This window comes from Symphalangus syndactylus, chromosome 12 (genome assembly GCF_028878055.3).
Source record: "Symphalangus syndactylus isolate Jambi chromosome 12, NHGRI_mSymSyn1-v2.1_pri, whole genome shotgun sequence".
Lineage (NCBI taxonomy): Eukaryota > Metazoa > Chordata > Mammalia > Primates > Hylobatidae > Symphalangus > Symphalangus syndactylus.
Genome location: NC_072441.2, coordinates 86,601,214 through 86,625,158, shown reverse-complemented (window position 1 = coordinate 86,625,158; position 23,945 = coordinate 86,601,214). Strand labels below are relative to the sequence as shown.

The 23,945-nt window shown below is 40.3% G+C and overlaps 1 protein-coding gene across 5 annotated transcripts; it reads right to left on the bottom strand.

Moving 5' to 3' along the window:
* Positions 1–591: 591 nt before the first annotated feature.
* Positions 592–4,439, bottom strand: CD1C (CD1c molecule). 5 transcript variants are annotated; one of them, XM_063624945.1, is made up of 6 exons: positions 4,060–4,439; positions 2,790–3,053; positions 1,842–2,123; positions 1,335–1,613; positions 907–997; positions 592–754 (listed from the first exon to the last, which is right to left on the bottom strand). In XM_063624945.1, exons 1-6 carry the CDS (start codon positions 4,118–4,120, stop codon positions 733–735), a joined length of 999 nt encoding a protein of 332 aa, XP_063481015.1. In that variant the 5' UTR covers positions 4,121–4,439; the 3' UTR covers positions 592–732. The 5 variants fall into 5 exon arrangements, with proteins under 5 accessions (XP_063481015.1, XP_063481016.1, XP_063481014.1 ...); XM_063624946.1 differs by having other exon boundaries at positions 3,354–4,421; XM_063624944.1 differs by having other exon boundaries at positions 2,790–3,056; positions 4,060–4,421.
* Between the last annotated feature and the right edge of the window lie 19,506 nt (positions 4,440–23,945).

Genomic DNA, 23,945 nt, shown 5'->3' with positions numbered 1-23,945 from the left:
CAACTCTCTTGCTTCTTTTCTTAAGTATTCTGTGACATATCTGCACCACTAATCATCACACATAACTTGCACACTCTCTCTCTATTTGCATTTGTAATTCTCTGTGTTTAGAAAATAAGTGTATCAAGGTGCAAGGCTGCACTTTTCCTTAAATGTTTAGGGAGAAAATGAGGGAGCTAAAAGAGAGTGGAATTTATCTGCTAGGTACGAAGCATTTAAACAAAAAGAGAAGCATGAATATTTCCAATGCTACAACAACATTGGGAAGGAATATAATGAGAAAATTTGCCAACATGACAGTTCATCCAACTTAGATATGGTGTTTTGTTTTGTGTTTCACTGAGCCCGTCATATGCAGGAAAGGCACATTTATCATGATCCTTTCCTCCTAAAAGCTTAAAAATGTGAAGTGAAAGACTCAAGTAGCTGCAACACAGGGTAGGAAGTGTGGCATGCACATAACAGTTGAGGCTCTCTGGGTTCAGTATGGGTCAAGGAAGATCGCTGGAGGAAATGACATCAGAAATGGGCTTTGAAGGTTGAGTGCTATTTAAAAAGTGGAGATTCCAAGAAAACCATTCCAAATTAGAATTTGGTTTATATTAACAAATGTTTATTAGGCAGAAAGAGAAACAATTTAAATGGAGAATCGACGGGATGGCATCACTATGTTGTACTAGGCTCCTGGGTTGCTGGGTTCTTATTACAATGGGGGAGTCAGGGGGAAGAGCCTCACAGGATGCCTTGATATGAGCTGTGAAGGAACAGGAATGGGAGGAACCCTGAATAAGTTGGAGGTGGTAACTGAGGATAAGGTGGAGTAGTCAATAGAGAAAAGCTAAGAGAGTTAAAAATGGAATGTGAAATTAGAAACTGGGAGGAGAGGAGGAAATACAAAAAACTTACCAGTGCTTCTTAGACCATAACACAAGGACTATTAGAATCGCCAAGGACACTATTACTATCAAGGCAATCCAATTCATGGAAAAGTGGTGTCCTGCACATATTGGAAAGATACATGGATGCCATTTTAAACTCATTGCTGATTCTACGCCATCTATTGATTTCCTTACTTAACATGTGCATTGGATGAGTTGCATCAGTTATCCTATTTCAGTCACTCTATTCCCAAACTTACTCAAGGAAGGATTCCTCATTTCCCCTTAAATCTCCAGTATCCATGTATCCTTTAGGTTTTACTACACTATTTTTTAAATTACCCTATACATTTCTTCCTACAATCCCTCACCTAGGTCTGCTATCCTCAAAATTTCCTCTCCCCTACGCTCTAGGCCGAAGAACCACCTACCTACACTTCCAACCTCCAGTCTTACCCCAGTAGAGGATGATGTCCTGGCCTCCTAGACTGCTGTGTCTCACTCGACAAGACAGGCCAGCAGCCTCCTCAGATGCCACCTCCAGGATCACCTGAAGATACCATGTCCCATCAGCATTAGGAAGAATATCACCATGTTTAGTGCCCAGTTGCTCCTGTTCATTCCACATCCATGTCACCCAAACAGGCTTTGGGTAGAAGCCGGAGGCATGACAAACCAGCAACAGCCGGCCAGACTGAAGGCTGGGGCGACTGGACAGCCAGGCCTCTGGCCTCACTGCAGAAAGCAGAAAAAGTGTTCCAATGAAGAAACACACACAGCTTACATCCACATACACACATCCACATGAATATGCACAGTTACCTTTTTCTTGCCTCTAAGAAACTATTACCCAGCAACCCCTCTGCTTCTTGTCCTCTTTCTTGTCCTGAGTTTGAAGGGTGGGAACAGAAGGGGCAGGACTTGAATAGAAAAATCTTAGAGGAAGGGGCTGAAACTACTTACCTTGCCTGTGTACATACATCTTCCCTGCATCCAGGAGACCCAAGAGAAATCGGGGGCAAGTGCTTCTTATGAGATTATACACTGTTTCTGTGACGCCTTCATACTGGTGATTGAGTAGATGACAGACACTTTGGGCCAAACTTCCACCATCTGGAGATGGCACCCATGTTGTATTCTGGAAACTCAGTAAATCTAATCCATTGAAAGCTACCTGAAAGAAGCCTTCTGGGCTCTTTCCAGAATGCAGCTCACAGCCCGCATTCAACTGTACTTCAAAGGGATCTGGAAGAAGGGAGGAATGAGAAAAAGAGTTCTAATAAAAAAGTGAAAACAACAGTATAAAAAACTAGGGCTATATCAGGAAGTGAAGCAAGAAAGTTTTACATGGATGTGAGAGTGAGCCAAAGACATATTTGATCAGAAACGAGAGAAAAATTGCTGGGGATAGGGAAGGGAGACAATAAGAGATAAATGCCTTGAATTAACAAGAAAAAGTGGCCAAGGAAGGTGTGGAAAAATGATAGGTGAGCCACATAATATAGGATAGAGGGTGAAGGGGGAGCCTGTGTGAGGGAGGTGGGAGGATAGCATTCCATGATGCATGAAATTGGTCATAATGGTCATTGAACTGTGGAAATTGAATGGGGGAATAGATTTTATTTTAAGGGAGTCAAGCACAGAGTGGGACAGCTGTGTACCTCTGGATTGTAGGATACAGAGGGAGACCACAGGGTGAAGATAACAAAGCACAAGAAAAAAAATTCCAAAAATAGCAAAAGCCTAGGAAATTTGAGGAGGTCAACATCAGGGATATCCCTTAAAAGGTTCATGTATGCAGAATTTTATGGTGGGATGGGATAATGGGAAATGGCCCAAAAATTAGTAGAAAATATTTCCCAGAAATAGAACATTCTAAAGAACTCCCATAATTTAGCTGATTGAACTTACATATTGAGTAATATTGACTTGCATGGTCTTGAATCTCCCGAGTTAATCCAAAGAGGTAGAAACGAAATAACAACTCTAGGTCTGACAACTCTTCATTGCTGAAGTTGCCCTTGGACCAGGTATGCAGGAAAATTATTGTGCCTGATTCACTGTTCCAGCCATGAGTCTGCAACTCATCCAGCCATCCTGAGCCCTGAACTCGTGCCCAGGATTGGTTGACTAATGATAAGATCTGGATAACATGGAAGGAGACGTGTTCCTGGGCTGCTTTTGGTGGAAGAAGGGCAAGTAGTGTAAGGAAAAAAAAGAGAGGCAAGGAAAATGGAGAGAAAATGGAAGGTGAACCAGTTACCACAGAGAAACATTAATGACTACTTTAGCTATACCATTTTCCTTACACAGAGCCCCATGCTCTGCCACCATCCTCCAAAAGAGTAAACTGGACCTGGAGACAGGTATGCTCAGATGGCAACCATTCTGGCTTCTTCATTGATCTATCTTGGGAAAGCCCACCACACTCAACCCGGATACATGTATCCTTGCAGCTGACAGATATGTTCATACTATCTGCGTTGTCACCACTGGGGAGGAGAAGAACTAGCAGCGGAAACTGCAGAAACAGCATGTCATTTGCAGATGTTTCCTTCTCTCAGAAAAGCTGTTTGCTGATCTCTGTTCTTAGCAAACTTATCCCTCTACATCTATATTCTGACTTCCTTCTACCAACAGACAATCTTCCCCACCAGCCACTGATAGCAAATAAGAAGATCTGCTTCCCTTAACCTTAGGCCTCCTACTCAATCTCTCATTTCCCCACTTGCTCTGAACTAAAGTTATTCTCTTCTCTCAGGATTCCAGCTGCTCTCCCACTAAGCTCCATAATATCTACTTCCCTTCCTCAACTACCTTAGACAAAGTGGCGTGTGGCATTGAAAGGTTGCTTCATCCCTCTGGACCTTGTGGGTCATTTGTAACATAAAAAGGAGAAACCACATCATTTTCCTGGGCCCTGATTGTTTTAACGGAAAATGGAAAGGAAATGGAAAGTGAACCAGTTACCACAGAAAAATGTTAATGACTACTTTAGCTATAACATTTTTCTTACACAGAGCCCATGCTCTGCCACCATCCTCCAAAAGAGTAAACTGGACCTGGAGACAGGTATGCTCAGATGGCAAACATTCTGGCATCTCCATTGATCCATCTCGGGAAGGCCCAGCAGACTCTACCCAGATACCTGTAACCCTGCAGCTGACCGCGATGTTCTTACCGTCTGCATTGTCACCACCTGGGAGGAGAAGAGCTAGCAGCAGAAACTGCAGAAACAGCATGTCATTTGCAGATGTTTCTTTCTCTCAGAAAAGCTGTTTGCTGATCTCTGTTCTTAGCAAACTTATCCCTCTGTACCTATATTCTGACTTCCTTCTACCAACAATCTTCCCCATCAGCCGCTGACAGCAGCTAAGAAGATCTGCTTCCCTCAACCTTGGTCCTCCTACTCAATCTCTCATTTCTCCACCTGCTCTGAACTAAAGTTATTCTCTTCTCTCAGGATTCCAGCTGCTGTGTCACTAAGCTCCATTATATCTACTTCCCTTCCTCAACTGCCTTAGACAAAATGGTGTATGGCATTGAAAGAAAGGTCACTTTGTCCCTCTGGATTTTGCATGTCATTTGTAAGATAAAAAGGAGAAACCACATCATTTTTTCGGTTCCTGCTTGTTTTAATAGATCTCAATTCTTCCAGTTTCTCCACTTAACTTTGCCTCCACTCTTCATAGTGTCCCCTCTTCTCATCGCTCCATTCTTTCTTTCCCCCTTTTGAATGTCCTTAAAGTTTTCTCTTTCCAATTTCACCCCTTTTCATCCATCTTTCTTATTTCCTCATTCTCACTGATTCTTTTATAAATTGGAGATGTTGCTTCTTACATCTTCCAAGATTTCCCTGCACAATTGTATAAACTACAGTCCACTCTACATTATCCTTAGAGATTAAATTGCAGCCATTCAGAATGCATAGGACCATAACAAATATAAAGAAGCTCTTCTACTGCATTTAATCTGTATAGTCATTCACTAAAAAATTACATACTACATGATTGATACCAGTGTCTTACTAGGCATATAAACACACAGAGGTTAACAATGTAATCTCTTCTATCAAAGAGGTTTAAACTGCAGAATATGTTTAAACAAAAAATTAAAATGCATTGTGATTTTAATTTCAATGTATAGAATCCCAGATACAAATCTACTTAGAACTATATTCTCTAGAGAAGCATTTTGACTGACTAACCCCCTGGGAAATCCATAATTTGAAGTCCTGGAAAAACAGCATGCATTTCAACTAAGGACTGAAAATTCTGTACAGTGTGGAATGGTATAGGATTGTGATAGTCAGAACATGCAGCTTTTCAAGAGGACTCATACATGGGGAGACCACAAAAATCCAAATTTAAGTTGTTTTGTGATCTGACAAAAATACATTGTATAAAAAGGGCAGCATTTGTCAATGTTTGATTTAAGTAGTTTATATGAAGTATTCAGTGACTTATCAGTGACCCTGGCTGGTTAATATGTGTAAATACATGAACACAAAGTATTTTTGAGATCCAGGAAATACATTTTTTATTATTATAGTGTTCCTTAAATCATATTAATTATTCACTGAATGCATTGGAGCAGTCACTTAAAATCTGGGCATGAATTTGTGCTGTGCACAATGACTCATGCCTATAATCCCAGCAGTTTGGGAGACCAAGGTGGGAAGATCACTTGAGCCCAGGAGTTTGAGACCAGCCTGGGCAAAAAAGACCTCATCTCAATAAAAAAATTAAAGTTAGCCAAATGCGGTGGCACATGCCTGTAGTCCCAGCTAATGGGAGGCAGAGGCAGGAGGATCTTTTGAGCCCTGAAAGTCAAAGGCTGTAGTGAGCCATGTTCATGTCACTGTGTGCCAGCCTGGGTAACAGACCAAGACCCTGCCTCAAAAAGAAAAATCCCATTTGTAACATTGTTTCTGCTTTAAATTTATTTGTATTCTGCATATTTAGTGTGTACAACATGATACTTTGATATATACACTATTTCTTAGGTTTGTCAATGTTAACAGTGAGGCTAGAAGTCATTCTCAATGAGCTGTTCCTATGATGGCCACAGATACGTGGCAATTTCTATGAACTACAATATCTTTTTTTTTTTTATTATTATACTTTAGGGTTTTAGGGTACATGTGCACAATGTGCAGGTTTGTTACATATGTATCCATGTGCCATGTTGATTTCCTGCACCCATTAACTCGTCATTTAGCATTAGGTGTATCTCCTAATGCTGTCCCTCCCCCCTCCCCCCACCACACAACAGTCCCCAGAGCGTGATGTTCCCCTTCGTGTGTCCATGAGTTCTCATTGTTCAATTCCCACCTATGAGTGAGAACATGCGGTGTTTGGTTTTTTGTCCTTGCGATAGTTTACTGAGAATGATGTTTTCCAGTTTCATCCATGTCCTTACAAAGGACACGAACTCATCATTTTTTATGGCTGCATAGTATTCCATGGTGTATATGTGCCACATTTTCTTAATCCAGTCTATCGTTGTTGGACATTTGGGTTGGTTCCAACTCTTTGCTATTGTGAATAGTGCCGCAATAAACATACGTGTGCATGTGTCTTTATAGCAGCATGATTTATAGTCCTTTGGGTATATACCCAGTAATGGGATGGCTGGGTCAAATGGTATTTCTAGTTCTAGATCCCTGAGGAATCGCCACACTGACTTCCACAATGGTTGAACTAGTTTACAGTCCCACCAACAGTGTAAAAGTGTTCCTATTTCTCCACATCCTCTCCAGCACCTGTTGTTTCCTGATTTTTTAATGATGGCCATTCTAACTGGTGTGAGATGATATCTCACTGTGGTTTTGAATGTTAGACCTAAAACCATTAAAATCCTACAAGAAAACCTAGGCAATACCATTCAGGACATAGGCGTGGGCAAGGACTTCATGTCTAAAACACCAAAAGCAATGGCAACAAAAGCCAAAATCGACAAATGGGATCTCATTAAACTAAAGAGCTTCTGCACAGCAAAAGAAACTATCATCAGAGTGAACAGGCAACCTACACAACGGGAGAAAATTTTTGCAACCTACTCATCTGACAAAGGGCTAATATCCAGAATCTACAATGAACTCAAACAAATTTACAAGAAAAAAACAAACAACCCCATCAAAAAGTGGGCAGAGGACATGAACAGACACTTCTCAAAAGAAGACATTTATGCAGCCAAAAAACACATGAAGAAATGCTCCTCATCACTGGCCATCAGAGAAATGCAAATGAACTACAATATCTTTAAGAGCAATACCCAGTTCAAGTCCTACCCAAATCATTCATAAGCACCAGGTGTTATCTGTGCCCATCTTGTGCTGTTAATGGCAATTACTTTGTTTCTGGTTTCAGAAAACAATAGCAGATACCACACTATGTGTTTATTCACATTTTTTTCCATGGTCCTACAGGAAAGATGCAACCGTCCTATTTCCTAATAGTTGGGTTAAGGTCATGGACTGAGTTCTGGGCAATGGAATGTGTGGTGCTGGAAGCATTAGCCAGCTCCAGTCCCGACCACTGAAAATAATCACATCTGATCATCTTACCCTGCGGTACCAACTTGGCAGTCAAATTTCTAAATGGCAAGGCTATGAGATGGAGAAGAGCAGCCTGATCTACATGCAGTTTAACTGCATGAGAAATAAACTTCGTTGTGTTAAGCCTCCAAGTTCTAAAGTTTATTTATAACTGCAACATAACCCAGCTATATTGGATAATATTATAAAACCCAGTAAGTATCATCCTCTTTACCCTCTTGAATTTAGAAGCAAACAGGTTGAAAATAACATGAGATAGATTGATCTAATGGTCAATCTTGACTTCTGATAGTGCCACTAAATAATTTGCTTTAAGTGTGTAATCCAAGGGATCTCGCTCATACTGGACCCTAAATGGAGTGGCCTTCTCATTGTTATGGACTGAAAGTTTGTGCACCCTCCCAAAGAAAAAAAAAATCACATGTTGAAGCCCTAACTCTCAGTGTGATTATATTTGGAAATGGGGCCTCTAAGAAGTAATGTCAATCTCATGTCTAAAGGGTAAGGCCCTGATCCAATAGGCTTAGTGTCCTTATAAGAAGAGACACTGGAGTGCCCTTCCACTTTCCTTCTCTGTCTCTCTCTGTCTCTGTCTCTGTGTGTGTGTGCGTGTGTGTGTGTGTGTGTGTTATGTGTGCACCCACCATGGAAAGGCCATATGAGCTCATAGTGAGAAGGCAGTTGTCTGTATAAACCGGGAAGACAGCCTTCACTAGAAACTGAGTCTTCCAGATGGAGATTTTGAACTTCTAGCCTCTAGAGCTGTGAGAGAATAACTTTCTGTTGTTTAAGCCACCCAGCTGATTGCCTGTGTTAGGGCAGCCCAAGAAAACTAATACACTCACTTATTTCAGGCAATGCTGATAAAACCCTAAGTTCCCCCACCTGAGCAGCTGTTCCCGTGAGAGCTAGGGCCTAGAGGAGGAGAGCAAGACTGAGCCTTTAGGGAGCAACTTGCCCAGAGAGGTAAAGGGCAGTAGGAGGTGCTGATGTATACTTGCCCAGTTTCCCTCCTGAATTTATCAGTGAGATAAATCAGTCTGTTTTCAGAGGAAAGATTAAGGGATGAGGAAAAAAACAAAAAGTATTTAGGGGAAATTCCCCCTCAGGGTGCCTAGAAGAGTAACACCCTCACCCCTGTCATGGCAATACCCATTCAAATAGACACCTAGAAATGTGTGTTCTCTGGAAACTTCCCTCTCCTTGCTCCACACAGTCACCATGTCATTTCTCTCCCTCCATCTGGTTTTTCCTCTCTGATCTGACTGATATGTAGTCCTGCTTTCATCATGTGGGACAGAGATAAGAGCCACAGTCCCTGCCTGTGTGTCACAGTCCATATCCCTCCATGTCCATGCAGCACTCTGCTCTGGAGCTGCCACGGGAAACGTGATCCTGAGAATGTCTATCAGCCTAAAATATTCAAATTGCTTTCATGAAAAATAACCCAGACTCCTAAGTATGACAATTTTATACACAAGAGTTTACGTACATCAATCCCTAAAAAGGAAGGGTGGAGGTAGTGTAAGAAGGGAAACTGGCAGACTCTTCATACTGGTGAATACTTATAAATATAGATGCAAGAATCTGAAATTGATATAAAATGCAATGGGGAGAGGAGTAAGTGGTTATTAAGCTTTCTGAACACACAAAATCCTAAGAGAATAATCTGAAGTGGGTGGGACACCCTATGATTAGAACCCAGCCTGAGCAGAGGGGCTGGGCTGCCCGAGGGGGCCCAGTGCTCTTCCTGTCCTTCCCCAACTCTCCTTTGCTTGTCCTTTTGCTCAGACCACAGACGTTGTGTCTGCCTTTGCCTAGGCTCTTCTTGCCTGTGACTTCCCTAAGACCACTCTAGTGGGTGACTTTTGCACCCCAAGAGAGAGAGAGATTTCCTCAGAACTCCAGTATCACGTTCCCAACCCACACAGCTCTGTCATCCCTTCCTCCCAGCAGAAACCTTGCCCTCTGCCTACTTCCCTATTACAGAAACCCCACAAGCCTCCCACAGCCACGTGACTCTTACATGGCCTTTCATTTCCTCTTCAACTCTTATTGAAATGATTCACTCCTTCTTTGTGGCCTCCAAGCATAGTTCCTGTGGCTAGCCTATATCCTCCACCCTCTCCCCTCTACAACAGCCAAAAAGGTCCTAGTCTGAGAGCTATGAAAACTCCTAGATGGACCACTTACTAGAAGCGCTAATCCCCCACTGTAAAATGACAAAATTGGAGGAACTTGATATTTTCTGATGCCATTTCAACTTTAATATTCTTTGACTTGTCCTGTGCTTCTGTTCATTTCTGTTTACGTAGTATTTTCTTTCTCTTCTGGGCTTCTTTGTCCGAATGTCTAACTCTTCCATGATCTCATATTGCTTTCTACTTATCCTTTGTTTGAATTCCCTGGGTCTCCTCTCTATCTTATCACCAATTCTACCTAAACTCCCTACCCATTCATTCTAAGCACCACCCTGGCTAAATTTTGAAGCCTAAAATATTGCTTTTCACTTAGTCCTTAGATTTCTGTGTGTGTGGTGGCTCACGCCTGTAATCCCAGCACTTTGGGAAGCTGAGGCAGGTGGATCATGAGGTCAGGAGTTCGAGACTAGCCTGACCAACACGGTGAAACACGTCTCTACTAAAAATACAAAAATTAGCCAGGTGTGATGGTGTGTGACTGTAATCCCAGCTACTCAGGAGGCTGAGGCAGGAGAATCCCTTGAATCAAAGAGGCAGAGGTTGCAGTGAGCCGAGATTGCACCACTGCACTCCAGCCTGGGTGGCAGAGTGAGACTCTGTCTCGAAAAAAGACAAGAAACAAACAAACTACAAAACACACAGATATACTGGGTAAGCTATAATTTTAAAAACTGTTTATACATGCATGCATTGAACTCACAAGATAAGAAAGTCTGCAAAAAAACAAAACAAATAAGAAATTAAAAACTAGATAGGGAAATAGAAGCTAACACTTGAGCTCCCCAAGACATTGACAAGAGTGGGTTCCTGAGGGCTTTGACCACAATATCCACATAGGTCATAAGATCATGTTGAGACCACCAAATAAAAGTGCAAGAAATCTTCTACTGTATCCTCAATAAAATTGCTCAGGGAAAAAAAAATCCAACTGAACCAAAAGACAAGAAGGAATCTTGCGGTAGCCTTAGGCTCTGACTAGATTTCTTTTTTTTTTTCTTACAAAAATTTTTAATCACTGGTTTGCTCTCACAGAAGTTTAGAGATTAAATGTATTATATTTGTCTTAAAATGTCTGATCTAAGAAATTAACAAAACAAAATAGTTCCAAGCTTGTAGTAGTACTATATCACTCAGAAGCAAACACAAAACTTATTTCTAGTAGTATACCATTTCAAAGAAAACACAAAAATATTCAACAAAATCAATACAGTCTTCTTCATTTTTCTGATATAGGCTGTCTTTGTTTTGCCCAGTTTCAAAATGCACAAATTTCAGTCAGCAAGGTTTTAGTTAAATAACACAAATTCCCCAACAACAAATTTGAAATGTGTGCCACAAATTTCAGTTGCCACAGTATATTAACTCTTAGTAACTGCACGAAGTATAAACTACCACTAAGTCTTCATGAGTCACCATAGAAGTAACAAATCCACATCATAATCAGTGACCAATTGCTTTACATATGTCGAAGTTTGTCAGTTTGACTATTATTCTGTTCTGTGCAAAACAGCAAAGCGTGTAGGCGTGTAGTCCTGTGGTCTCATTGTGTCTCAGTAATAAACCCATACGCCATCTGACATGAGTGAATAATAGAGGAAATTAGGCAAAAAAGATGAATGTGTAAAGAAGAAAAGGGACAATGCTAGAAGCGAGATTTGAATTAAATATAAAAGAAGCTATAGAGGAAATAGCTGACCGTGGGAATGCTGAGAACGCTACTGTTTGAGAGACTATAGAGGTGAAGCTAGAGGAACCTGGAGAAGGCAAACTTAACCTGTGAGGAAAGTGATTGTTGCGAAAAGAATGAAGTTGTCTTAAATGAAGTGACACTGGCAGAAAACTTCCCATTAAAGGAACTCTCAGAGATATTCCCCAAGAGGGAAAGCATGAAGTATAAAATATCGGAAGCTGATCCAAACATTAAAAGGAGTATGAAAATTCACCAAGGAATAAAAAGATACTCTATATCTTTAAGTTACAGAAGATGAAGGCAAACATTGTTCAAAACATTCTTGGTAAGTTAATACAAGGGAAAAAGACTTTAATTCCAAATGTTTTAATGTTTTAAAGTATAGTGTGCTAAGTAAATAATAGTTATACTGTTTTTCACTTCCCTATACATTTATAACCAATAGTAAGTGGGTTTTGAATATTTTGACAAAGATGTTTCAATGTCACAGGATGATCATAATTCTCTCCCTTGATTATTGAAATCCTTTCACATGATTTTAGCTTGCATGATCAATTTTTACAGTCCTGCACTAACATGCAAAGCAAAGACTGACTTTATATTACAGGATTTGGAGTCAAAATTTTTAAAAACTGCAGGTTGTTAAGTATCAATGATATCTTCTTATGAATCTTATCATTTCATTTTTCATTTAAAAATGTCATAATCCTTTGAAGTTTTCAAGGAATTATTGGGATTTTAATATCATTCTGCTTATGGTATTAATTTTACTTACATATCATGCCAAACCAGTATTAAACACATCAATTTCAAAGTATTTTTGGAAGTACTTATACTTTTGGCTTGTTTTCTAGAATCCATCATTTTATTAATATCTTCAAAATTTCTAAAGAAGTATTGCAGACTACCACTAATTGAACCTCTAGGAATACAATGGTGTCAGCTCAACTTCCTCATCATATAATCAACCATGGTTATAATTTTATATTTATTTCTATTAGCAATGCAATCCAATGGTTTGTCAAGACTGAAAGATAATACTACTCTTGTATGATATTTTTAAACTATTTAGAGGTAAACTTTTACTATATCTTTTACTACAAAAGTTTTAAAAAGACCGTGAATGAGTCTATCTAGATTCCTCCTCTCTGAGAAGGGCATCTCCGAAAGAAAGGCAGCAGCCCCAGTCAGGGGCTTATAGATAAAACTCCCATCTCCCTGGGAAAGAGTACCTGGGGGAAGCAGCAGCTGTGGGAACAACTTCAGCAGGCTTAAATGTTCCTGCCTGCCGGCCCTGAAGAGAGCACCAAATCTCCCAGCACAGTACTCGAGCTCTGCTAAGGGACAGGCTGCCTTCTCAAGTGGGTCCCTGACCCCCGTGCCTCCTGACTGGGAGACACCTCCCAGCAGGGGTTGACAGACACTTCATACAGGAGAGCTCCTGCTGGCATCTGGCAGGTGCCCCTTTGGGACAAAGCTTCCAGAGGAAGGAACAGGCAGCAATCTTTGCTGTTCTGCAGCCTCCGCTGGTGACACCCAGGCAAACAGGGTCTGGAGTGGACCTCCAGCAAACTCCAACAGACCTGCAGCAGAGGGGCCTGACTGTTAGGAGGAAGACTAACAAACAGAAAGGAAAAAGCATCAACATCAACAAAAAGGATGTCCACACAAAAACCCCATCCGAAGGTCATGAAAATGAAAGACCAAAGGTAGATAAATCTAAGAAGATGAGGAAAAACAAGAGCAAAAAGGCTGAAAATTCCAAAAAAGAATATGCCTCTTCTCCACTGAAGGAACACAACTCCTCACCAGCATGGAAACAAAACTGGATAGAGAATGAGTTTAACAATTTGACAAAAGTAGGCTTCAGACGGTGGGTAATAACAAACTCCTCCAAGCTAAAGAAGCATATTCTAACCCAAATCAAGGAAGCTAAGAGCCTTGAAAAAAGGTTACAGGAATTACTAACTAAAATAACCAGTTTAGAGAAGAACATAAATGGCATGATGGAGCTGAAAAACATGGCACAAGAACCTTGCAAAGCATACACAAGTATCAATAGCCGAATCGATCAAGTGAAAGAAAGGATATCAGAGATTGAAGATCAACTTAATGAAATACAGCATTAAGACAAGATTCGAGAAAAAAGAATGAAAAGGAACCAACAAAGCCTCCAAGAAATATTGGTCTATGTGAAAAGACCAAACCTACATTTGATTGGTGTATTTGAAAGTGATGGGGAAAATGAAACCAAGTTTGAAAACGCTCTTCAGTATATTATCCAGGAGAACTTCCCCAACCTAGTAAGACTGGCTAACATTCAAATTCAGGAAATACGGAGAACACCACAAAGATAGTGATCATTAAAAAGTCAGGAAACAACAGATGCTGGAGAGGATGTGGAGAAATAGGAATGCTTTTACACTGTTGGTGGGAGTGTAAATTAGTTCAACCATTGTGGAAGACAATGTGGCAATTCCTCAAGGATCTAGAACTAGAATACCATTTGATCCAGCAATCTCATTGTTGGATATATACCCAAAGGATTATAAATCATTCTACTGTAAAGGCACATTCACATGTATTTTTTTTGTGGCACTAATCACAATAGCAAAGACTTGGAACCAACCCAAATGCCCATCAATGATAGACTGGATCAAGAAAATGTGGCACATATACACCACGGAATATTATGCAGCCATAAAAAAGGATGAGTTCATGTCCTTTGCAGGGACATGGATGAAGCTGGAAGCCATCATTCTCAGCAAATTAACACCGGAACAGAAAACCAAACACACATGTTCTCACTCATAAGTGGGAGTTGAACAATGAGAACACATTGACACAGGGCAGGGAACATCACACACTGGGGTCTGTCAGAGGATGAGGGGTTAAGGGAGGGATAGCATTAGGAGAAATACCCAATGTGGATGATGGGTTAGTGGGTGCAGCAAACCACCATGGCACGTGTATATCTATGTAACAAACCGGCACATTCTGCACACGTATTCCAGAACTTAAAATATAATTAAAAAAAAAGAAAAAAGAAAGTACTTAATGTTTCAGCAGGCTAATAAAGACCATATGAAGGTCTTGGGGCTTTTTGCTTAATTTTTCTTGCCTTTTAACATACTGCAAACATGTCATTTGTTTAGGAGAGAAAAAAAAGACTGTTAATGGATCGAAGAATATAGAATGACATTGAATTTTTTCATGCATTTTTAGATGTTGCCAATTATATTTACCATGCATGGTGGCATTGTCATATCCTGAATCTTCAAATTATTTTGTTTCTATTTAACTTTTGTAACTTGTGTATTAATGTTGTATATAAACTTTGTAACTTATCTATTAATGTTGTATATAATTTTTCTAGTAATTCCATACACTGGGAAATTTATTCAGTACACAAAAAGTGTTTCATATGGAATTATATGCACTTGGAAATACATAAATTAATAATAATAATCTGCTTTACCTAGCTTATATTTGAGGATATCTCATCAAACCTTAGTGGACAATATATAGAATTTCTTACTTTACTTAAATTTACTTGATTCATCATGTCTAACATAATCCTAATTGTTTAGTTTTGTATTTTATACCCTAAGTAATATGCTATATTATTTGGTGGTAATATTAGTTATCTATACAAATGTTCCACCATAATGTTATAATTTGCTGTGATATTTGCAAGTGAAAACAGTAGTAATACATTTTCTTGGGTGATGCTCTGGATTCCTGACTTTGTCCTGCCAAAAACTGAACCACTCATATCATATGTCATTCACATATGTCAATAATTTCATATAGTTCATTTACTTTAAAAATGTAGAAATAGGGGCGGTCCCAAGATGGCCAAATAAGAACAGCTCCAGTCTATAGCTCCCAGCATGAGTGACGCAGAAGATGGGTGATTTCTGCATTTCCAACTGAGATGCCGGGTTCATCTCACTGGGGATTGTCAGACAGTGGGTGCAGGACAGTGGGTGCAGTGCACCGAGCATGAGCCAAAGCAGCGCGAGGCATCGCCTCAACTGGGAAGCACAAGGGGTCAGGGAATTCCCTTTCCTAGCCAAAGGAAGGGGGGACAAGTGGCACCTGGAAAATCGGGTCACTCCCACTGTAATACTGCACTTTTCCAATGCTCTCAGCAAACAGCACACAAGGAGATTATATCCTGCGCCTGGCTTGGAGGGTTCTAAGCCCATGGAGCCTTGCTCATTGCTAGCACAGCAGTCTGAGATCTAACTGCAATGCAGCAGTGAGGCTGGGGGAGGGGTGCCCACCATTGCTGAGGCTTGAGTAGGTAAACAAAGTGGCCAGGAAGCTCAAACTGGGTGGAGCCCACCACAGCTCAAGGAGGCCTGCCTGCCTCTGTAGACTCCACATCTGGGGGCAGGTCATAGCCAAACAAAAGGTAGCAGAGTCCTCTGCAGACTTAAATGTCCCTGTCTGACAACTCTGAAGAGAGTAGTGGTTCTCCCAGCATACAGCTTCAGATCTGAGAACAGAAAGACTGCCTCCTCAAGTGGCTCCCTGACCCCTGAGTAGCCTAACTGGGAGGCATCCCCCAGTAGGGGCAGACTGACACCTCACACGGCTGGGTACCCCTCTGAGACAAAACTTCCAGAGGAACGATCAGGCAGCAACATTTGCTATTCACCAATATCCGCTGTTCTGCAGCCTCTGCTGCTGATACCCAGGCAAACAGGGTCTGGAGTGGACCTCCAGCAAACTCCAACAGACCGGCTGCTGAGGGTCCTGACTGTTAGAAGGAAAACTAACAAACAGAAAGGACATACACACTAAAACCCCATCTGTACATCACCATCATCAAAGACCAAAGGTAGATAAACCACAAAGATGGGGAAAAAACAGAGCAGAAAAACTGAAAATTCTAAAAATCAGAGTGCCTCTCCTCCTCCAAAGGAATGCAGCACCTCACCAGCAATGGAACAAAGCTAGATGGAGAATGACTTTGATGAGTGGAGAGACGAAGGCTATAGACAATCAAACTTCTCTGAGCTAAAGGAGGAAGTTCAAACCCATGTCAAAGAAGTTAAAAACCTTGAAAAGAAATTAGACGAATGGCTAACTAGAATAACCAATGCAGAGAAGTCCTTAAAGGACCTGATGGAGCTGAAAACCATGGCACAAGAACTACATGACAAATGCACAAGTTTCAGTAGCTGATTGGATCAACTGGAAGAAAGGGTATCCATGATGGAAGATCAAATGAATGAAATGAAGCAAGAAGAAAAGTTTAGAGAAAAAAGAATAAAAAGAAATGAACAAAGCCTCCAAGAAATATGGGACTATGTGAAAAGACCAAATCTACATCTGATTGGTGTACCTGAAAGTGACGGGGAGAATGCAACTAAATTGCAAAACACTCTGCAGGATATTATCCAGGAGAACTTCCCCAACCTAGAAAGGCAGGCCAACATTCAAATTCAGGAAATACGGATAACACCACTAAGATACTCCTTGAGAAGAGCAACCCCAAGACACATAATTGTCAGATTCACCAAAGTTGAAATGAAGGAAAAAATGTTAATGGCAGCCAGAGAGAAAGGTCGGGTTACCCACAAAGGGAAGCCCATCAGACTAACAGCTGATCTCTCAGTAGAAACTCTACAAGCCAGAAGAGACTGGGGGCCAATATTCAACATTCTTAAAGAAAAGAATTTGCAACCCAGAATTTCATATCCAGCCAAACTAAGCTTCATAAGTGAAGGAGAAATAAAATACTTTACAGACAAGCATATGCTGAGAGATTTTGTCACCACCAGGCCTGCCCTAAAAGAGCCCCTGAAGGAAGCATTAAACATGGAAAGGAACAACTGGTACCAGCCACTGCAAAAACATGCCAAATTGTAAAGATCATTGAGGCTAGGAAGAAACTGCATCAACTAATGAGCAAAACAGCCAGCTAGCATCATAATGATGGGATCAAATTCACACATAGCAATATTAACGTTAAATGTAAATGGGCTAAATGCTCCAATTAAAAGACATGGACTGGCCGGGCGCGGTGGCTCACGCTTGTAATCCCAGCACTTTGGGAGGCCGAGGCGGGCGGATCACAAGGTCAGGAGATCGAGACCACGGTGAAACCCCGTCTCTACTAAAAATACAAAAAAAAATTAGCCGGGCGTGGTGGCGGGCGCCTGTAGTCCCAGCTACTTGGAGAGGCTGAGGCAGGAGAATGGCGTGAACCCGGGAGGCGGAGCTTGCAGTGAGCCGAGATTGCGCCACTGCACTCCAGGCTGGGCGACAGAGCGAGACTCCGTCTCAAAAAAAAAAAAAAAAAAAAGACATGGACTGACAAATTGGATAAAGAGTCAAGACCCATCAGTGTGCTGTATTCAGGAGACCCATCTCACATGCAGAGACACACATAGGCTCAAAATAAAGGGATGGAGGAAGATCTACCAAGCAAATGGAAAACAAAAAAAAGCAGGAGTTGCAATCTTAGTCTCGGATAAAACAGACTTTAAACCAACAAAGATCAAAAGAGACAAAGAAGCCCATTACATAATGTTAAAGGGATCAATTTAACAAGGAACACATTTACACTGTTGGTGAGACTGTAAACTGGTTCAACCATTGTGGAAGACAGTGTGGTGATTCCTCAGGGATCTAGAACTAGAAATACCATTTGACCCAGCCATCCCATTACTGGGTATATACCCAAAGAATTATAAATCATGCTGCTATAAAGACACATGCACACATATGTTTATTGCAGCACTATTCACAATAGCAAAGACCTGGAAGCAACCCAAATGACCAACAATGATAGACTGGATTAAGAAAATGTGGCACATATACACCATGGAATACTATGCAGCCATAAAAAATGATGAGTTTAGGGACAAGGATGAAGCTGGAAACCATCATTCTCAGCAAACTATCGCAAGGACAAAAAAAACAAACACTGCATGTTCTCACTCATAGGTGGGAATTGAACAATGAGAACACATGGACACAGGAAGGGGGACATCACACATCGGGGCCTGTTGTTGGGTGGGGGAAGCAGGGAGGGATAGCATTAGGAGATATACCTAATGTAAATGATGAGTTAATGGGTGCAGCACACCAATATGGCACATGTGTACATATGTAACAAACCTGCACATTGTGCACATGTACCCAAGAACTTAAAGTATAATAATAAAAAATAAATAAATAAATAAAAGTTAAAATTTAAAAAAATGTAGAAATAATTTGGGACCCAGGATGATGTTATCTTGCTCTATATTTATTTAAGGGCATTGGATCAAAATTGCTTTATTAATTTCAGAGATTAAGATAATTTGGAACTGTGTTGTAATCCCTGCACAGGTTATCCTCCTTCTGTTTTATACTTACTCCAAGAATTAACCCCTTAAGTTTCCAATTTAAAATGTGAGTTTCAATTATATCTTTGAAGATTTACAAGTCTGTTGAAGGCTTAGCTTCTCAGTCTCATTAGCACCTCTCATGGAATCAGTAGATGCCTCTGGGGAGAAAAGCAGCCCCAAGTACAGGGTTCATCACTATGAGTTCCTCTTTTCTCCCAGATATTAACCCAATAATCCATCTCCCCTTTGTTGGTTCTTTGATGCCTTGAGGCAGGTTTTATTTCATATTTTTATTCTTTTTTCTAGACATCCTTGATAAGAGAGTTGGTCCAAATTATTTAGTATAACATTTCTAGAAACAGAAGTCCTTCTGTTTCCCATCATTCTGAGCAAACTATCGCAAGGACAGAAAACCAAACACCACATGTTCTCACTCACAGGTGGGAATTGAACAATGAGAACACTTGGACATGGGGCGGGGAACATCACACACTAGGGCCTGTTGTGGGGTGGGGGGATGGGGGAGGGATAGCATTAAGAGAAATACCTAATGTAAATGATGAGTTAATGGGTGCAGCAAACCAATATGGCACGTGTATACATACATAACAAACCTGCATGTTGTGCACATATACCCCGGAAGTTAAAGTATAATTTAAAAAAAAGAAGTATTTCCATTTCCTTTTTAATTGTTTATTAATAGAATTTACCATCCTTATATGTGTGAAGCCACAATTTGTGTCTCAAAAATCTAAGCAATAACAGGTATAGGCAAATTGAGCCTACGTAGTGGGAGATGATTCCTGGGCCTCCGTACAAGCCACAAAAAGTCAAGATGAGTTCTTTCCTGGGACTCCTTCTTGACCCTGAAACCAGTTTAAAATAATATAGGAGACAAATCAAATTTGAGGTATCTCATCTATACTGCAGACCTTTCAGTCTGGACTGAAAATCAAGGCAAAAACTGGCAATAATTATTTTGCTGCCTGGTGTTTTAGAAGATCCGATGTCAGCTGGGCACGGTGGCTCACACCTGTAATTCCAGCACTTTGGGAGGGTGAGGAGGGCGGATTACGAGGTCAGGATATCACGACGTTGACCATCGTGGTCAACATGGTGAAACCCCATCTCTACAAAACACAAAAAATTAGCTAGGCATGATGGTGTGTGCCTGTAGTCCCAGCTACTTGAGATGCGGAGGCAGGGGAATCGCTTGAACCTGGGAGGTGGAGATTGCAGTGAGCCAAGGTGGCACCACTGCACTCCAACCTAGGCGACAGAGTAAGACTCTGTCAAAAAAAAAAAAGAAGAAGAAAGAAGAAGAAGAGGAAGAGGAAGAAAGAAGAAAGAAGAAGAACTGATATCTGAGGTCTCTGGTTCCATTAATAGAATTTTTGCTTTAGTCATCATGCTGAGGCAGCCTAGTTAAGGTTACTGCTTGTAGAATCCCATGCATATTTCCTAAGATTTGCTCTGGCCTTGGCCTGTGTTTACAATATTGACACCGTTTATGAGACATTTATTTAAGGTCCAGCAAGTAAATCCATACTTCCATAAGGACATACCCTTGCTCTAGTGGGTGCTGTGGTCAGCCAGCAATACACCCTCTTCAGGACGAATATGCTTATTCCTCAGCTTCAGGGTGTGTTGGCTGCTGACCACTCACAGATGTGTCCCTCTAAAAATTGCCTTATGTAGAAGGGAGCCACTTTGCCTAAGGGGGCATTCTTTCCCTAGGGAAAGCCCACATCAAATATAGAAGTACAATGGTATGAGCCCATTACTTCATTTTAGAAAACCTCTAAAGGGCCATCTTAGCTCCAGAACTCTCTATGAGGTTGTTAGATCCTCTGTTACAACTGCATAACAGTTCCTTGTCTCACTGCTCAATCCTGCTTCCCTCTCTCTTTTAGTAGTGCTGTTTCATAGAACACTCCCCAGTAAGCATTCTGCAAGCCGAGGCTCATCTGAGTGTTTCCTCGACAACTGACCTGAGACACTCATCTACATAGATCCATTTAACACTCACCTTAAGCAAACCCATCTTAAACAGCCACAACTTACCACAATAAAAACCTCAAATGGCCACTAGAAACAAAGTCCTACAACTGCCTGTCCAGACCACAGCGGTAAGGAGGCAGTCGCGCACAGCATATAAAAGCCAGTCATGTTCAACGACATAGGCCACTGCACACCAACAAGGTCAGACTCATGGCCACAGCCTGTTTTCTAAAACCAAAGGCCACTTACATTGGCTCCACCAAAAGATTCTTCCCAAATTATTTTATTCTCCATTTCCATAATACTTTATTCCCTATAGCCGTCTTCTAACAAAGGTCCGAGTAGCTTTGTTTACTCTCTCCTGAATTGAACTTTTTCTGTTAAACTGTAGATATCAACCTTTCATCATACTCAAAATTAGAAAAATGTGTGCTAAAAATGTATACCAACTTTTATTATAACTTTCTTTTCAATAATCAGCATCCTTTTATTTGCTGATGTTGTTACAGAAACCAATTACGTTAGCCACAAAACAAAAGTGTTTTCCTGAGTTGAAGAGCAAGGCAATTACTCTCCAAAATGTTAAGTAAAACGGTGTACAACATCAGTATTAAAATGTTAAATTTTACATTGTCTTTACCACTTTGATTTTCTGAACAATTTTGTTGAACAAAATCAGATAAAAGATTACATGTTTATTTTATCTTCAGGAATGTAAAGTTCTAATTATTCAAAAAGTTTTTATGATAAAACTAAACTCTGAAGGTGTCTACAGAGTTGGCATTTTTTTCTCCCTTCCTCTCTTTAAATCAGAAGTCTAACAAGGATTAGAAAAGACAAAACTCTATTCAGTGTTTCTGACAAAGTAGAAAGGGTGAAAACATAAAAAATAGAAATTCCTTGGCTTTTGTTGTAAGTTATAGCTCTTTACTAGATTCAATATAGATGAAGTTTCTTTCTCTGCTTGGGATTTACCTAAGTGAAATGGGTTATGAAACATTTCACTCTATCATTTTTCCCAGAAGTTCCCTCTGATTTCTAAAAAGTGTGTTTTCATATAAATTTTGGAATGGCTAGTTGCATTTTCTCCCTTGCTTTAGAAAATATAAAGACAAAAGTGAAAGTGAACTTAAATACAAATAACTTGGGTGCTATTATCAAAATTTGATTTTGCCTTAGCAAAAATTAAGTAACCCACATAGGTCATCACAATGAGAAAAATAAAGAGCCTCAAATAAGCATTTCATAGACCAATGCTATTGATGATTAATTGATACTCAACTGACATCCTGAATTAGTTAAGTTTGGTTGTGAGTGACAGAAAATTCAAACTGACAGTATCTTCTAAAAGGTGTAGCCAGGCACAGTAGCTCATACCTGTAATCCCAGCACTTTGGGAGGCCGAAGTGGGTGGATCGCTTGAGCTCAGGAGTTCGAGACCAGCCTGGCCAATATGAGGAAACCCCATCTCCACTAAAAATACAAAAATTAGCTGGGCATGGTGGCACATGCCTGCAGTCCCAGCTACTCAGGAGGCTGAGGCAGGAGACTTGCTTGAACCCGGGAGGTGGAGGTTGCAGTGAGCCGAGATCGCACCATTGCACTCCAGCCTGGGCTACAGAGCAAGACTCCATCTCAAAATAAATAAATAAATACATAAATAAATAAATAAATAAATAAATAAATAAATAAATAAAAAATGCAACCACATTTCTCTCTCTCTCTCTGTTATAAAAAGACAGGAGTAGGCAATGCAGGGTTGATGTGGCATTCCATGGTGTCAGGAACTCAGTTCCCAGTTTCCTTTTTTTGGGGGGCAGAGTTTTTACTTTTTTATTTTGTTTTGGTCTTTACCACAGTTAGTCCTCATTCCAATGGTCATCCCATACTCTGAGGTGACTGCCAGAGTTCTTTCCATCAAATACACCTTTCATCCAGCCAATAAGAGGAAGGGAAGTGAGAACATCCACTTCCCATGATTTCAGAGCTGCTTTCTGCAGAAGGTATACATCACATTTGTTAGGTTGTAATCACATGACCACAATCAGCTCAAAGGGTGCCAAGAAACATAGCTTTTATTGTGCCCAGCTAATAATCAGCGGGTTTCAGTTATTCTAGAGGAAGTGACAAACATATCCTGGGAGACAATCAGTGTTCTCTGCCATATAACCCATTTGGCAAGCCATTTATTTATTTAGTTATGTAGATGTATAGTTAGTAACCAGTTTTACTTGAATGGGCAATCTGGAAATAGCTCAAGGACCCATGGCTGCTTTTCTTACTTCATACTCATAGTATTCTTTTTTCTTACTTTATACTCATATTAAGATTCATATCTGTTTCAAATAGTTTCCTGTCTAAAGCCATATCTAGCATTCTCTATGAAGTAGAGTTGGTTGTGCATTGGGATGAAGAGGGTTGTAGTTATGTCAACTAGTGCCTTTGTATTTGGAAAAAAAAAACAAAATTATATCACAAGAAGAAACTTGGTGCTCACTATAGGCACTATCAGCCTTCTGGGAGCAAGCCTAAGATTCAAGCAGAAGTCCTTGGTAGATTTGCAGAAGCCACAAGAAATTTCCAATTCCAATTCCACTTGTAAGTCAACCTATTGTTAAAGTCACTGTTCTGTATTTAACAGATGATAGAAAATAGTTTTACATCCCGTATATGTTAGAATACATAATCTAAATGTTGCTTCTGCTTCAAAAATAATTTAAATCAGTTCAATATAAACAGTATCTTTGAAAGATGCAGAGTGTATTCATTTCTACAGATAACAAAATCTACCCTTGGGTTTGCTAGAACATCAGAAAGCTGCATGTCTGGACTAGATCCTGTTACACTGTGTAGAATTACTTTTCCCAGTCTTTGTCATAGGCTGACATAATGATCTTACTTTAAGAGACTTAATCACAAAAAGACCTATGGACCTTGTAAAATTTACTGAAAGAGCTTTCCTGAGAACATTGTTCACTGTGTTAAGCAGTTTCTCCTCTGATGGAAGAAATGTCCTTGTGTCCTCAGGACCAGGAATAACTATAATTCTCCTAAACAGCCCATTGTCTATCTTCTAGACACTGCAAGTATGTGACTGATCCTGTCTTAATCATCATGGATTAACAATGTGCGACACACATCTAACCAGAGTATAGGGTATCGTGGCACTTCTTTAAAAATTTACTACATTCTTGGCTTCATTTTATTTTATTGGCCATATATTTCCCTGGATTCTATTCCTGGAATGTTATCAATATATTTTTAATA

Coding starts and splice junctions, on each gene's coding strand:
- CD1C (XM_063624944.1), bottom strand. CDS start 4,120: ATGCTGTTTCTGCAGTTTCTGCTGCTAGCTCTTCTCCTCCCAGGTGGT. Junction 2,124..2,789: donor AAGTCAATATTACTCAATAT/GTAAGTTCAATC, acceptor CCCTTCTTCCAG/ATCCCTTTGAAGTACAGTTG. Junction 1,614..1,841: donor GATGTATGTACACAGGCAAG/GTAAGTAGTTTC, acceptor TGCTTTCTGCAG/TGAGGCCAGAGGCCTGGCTG.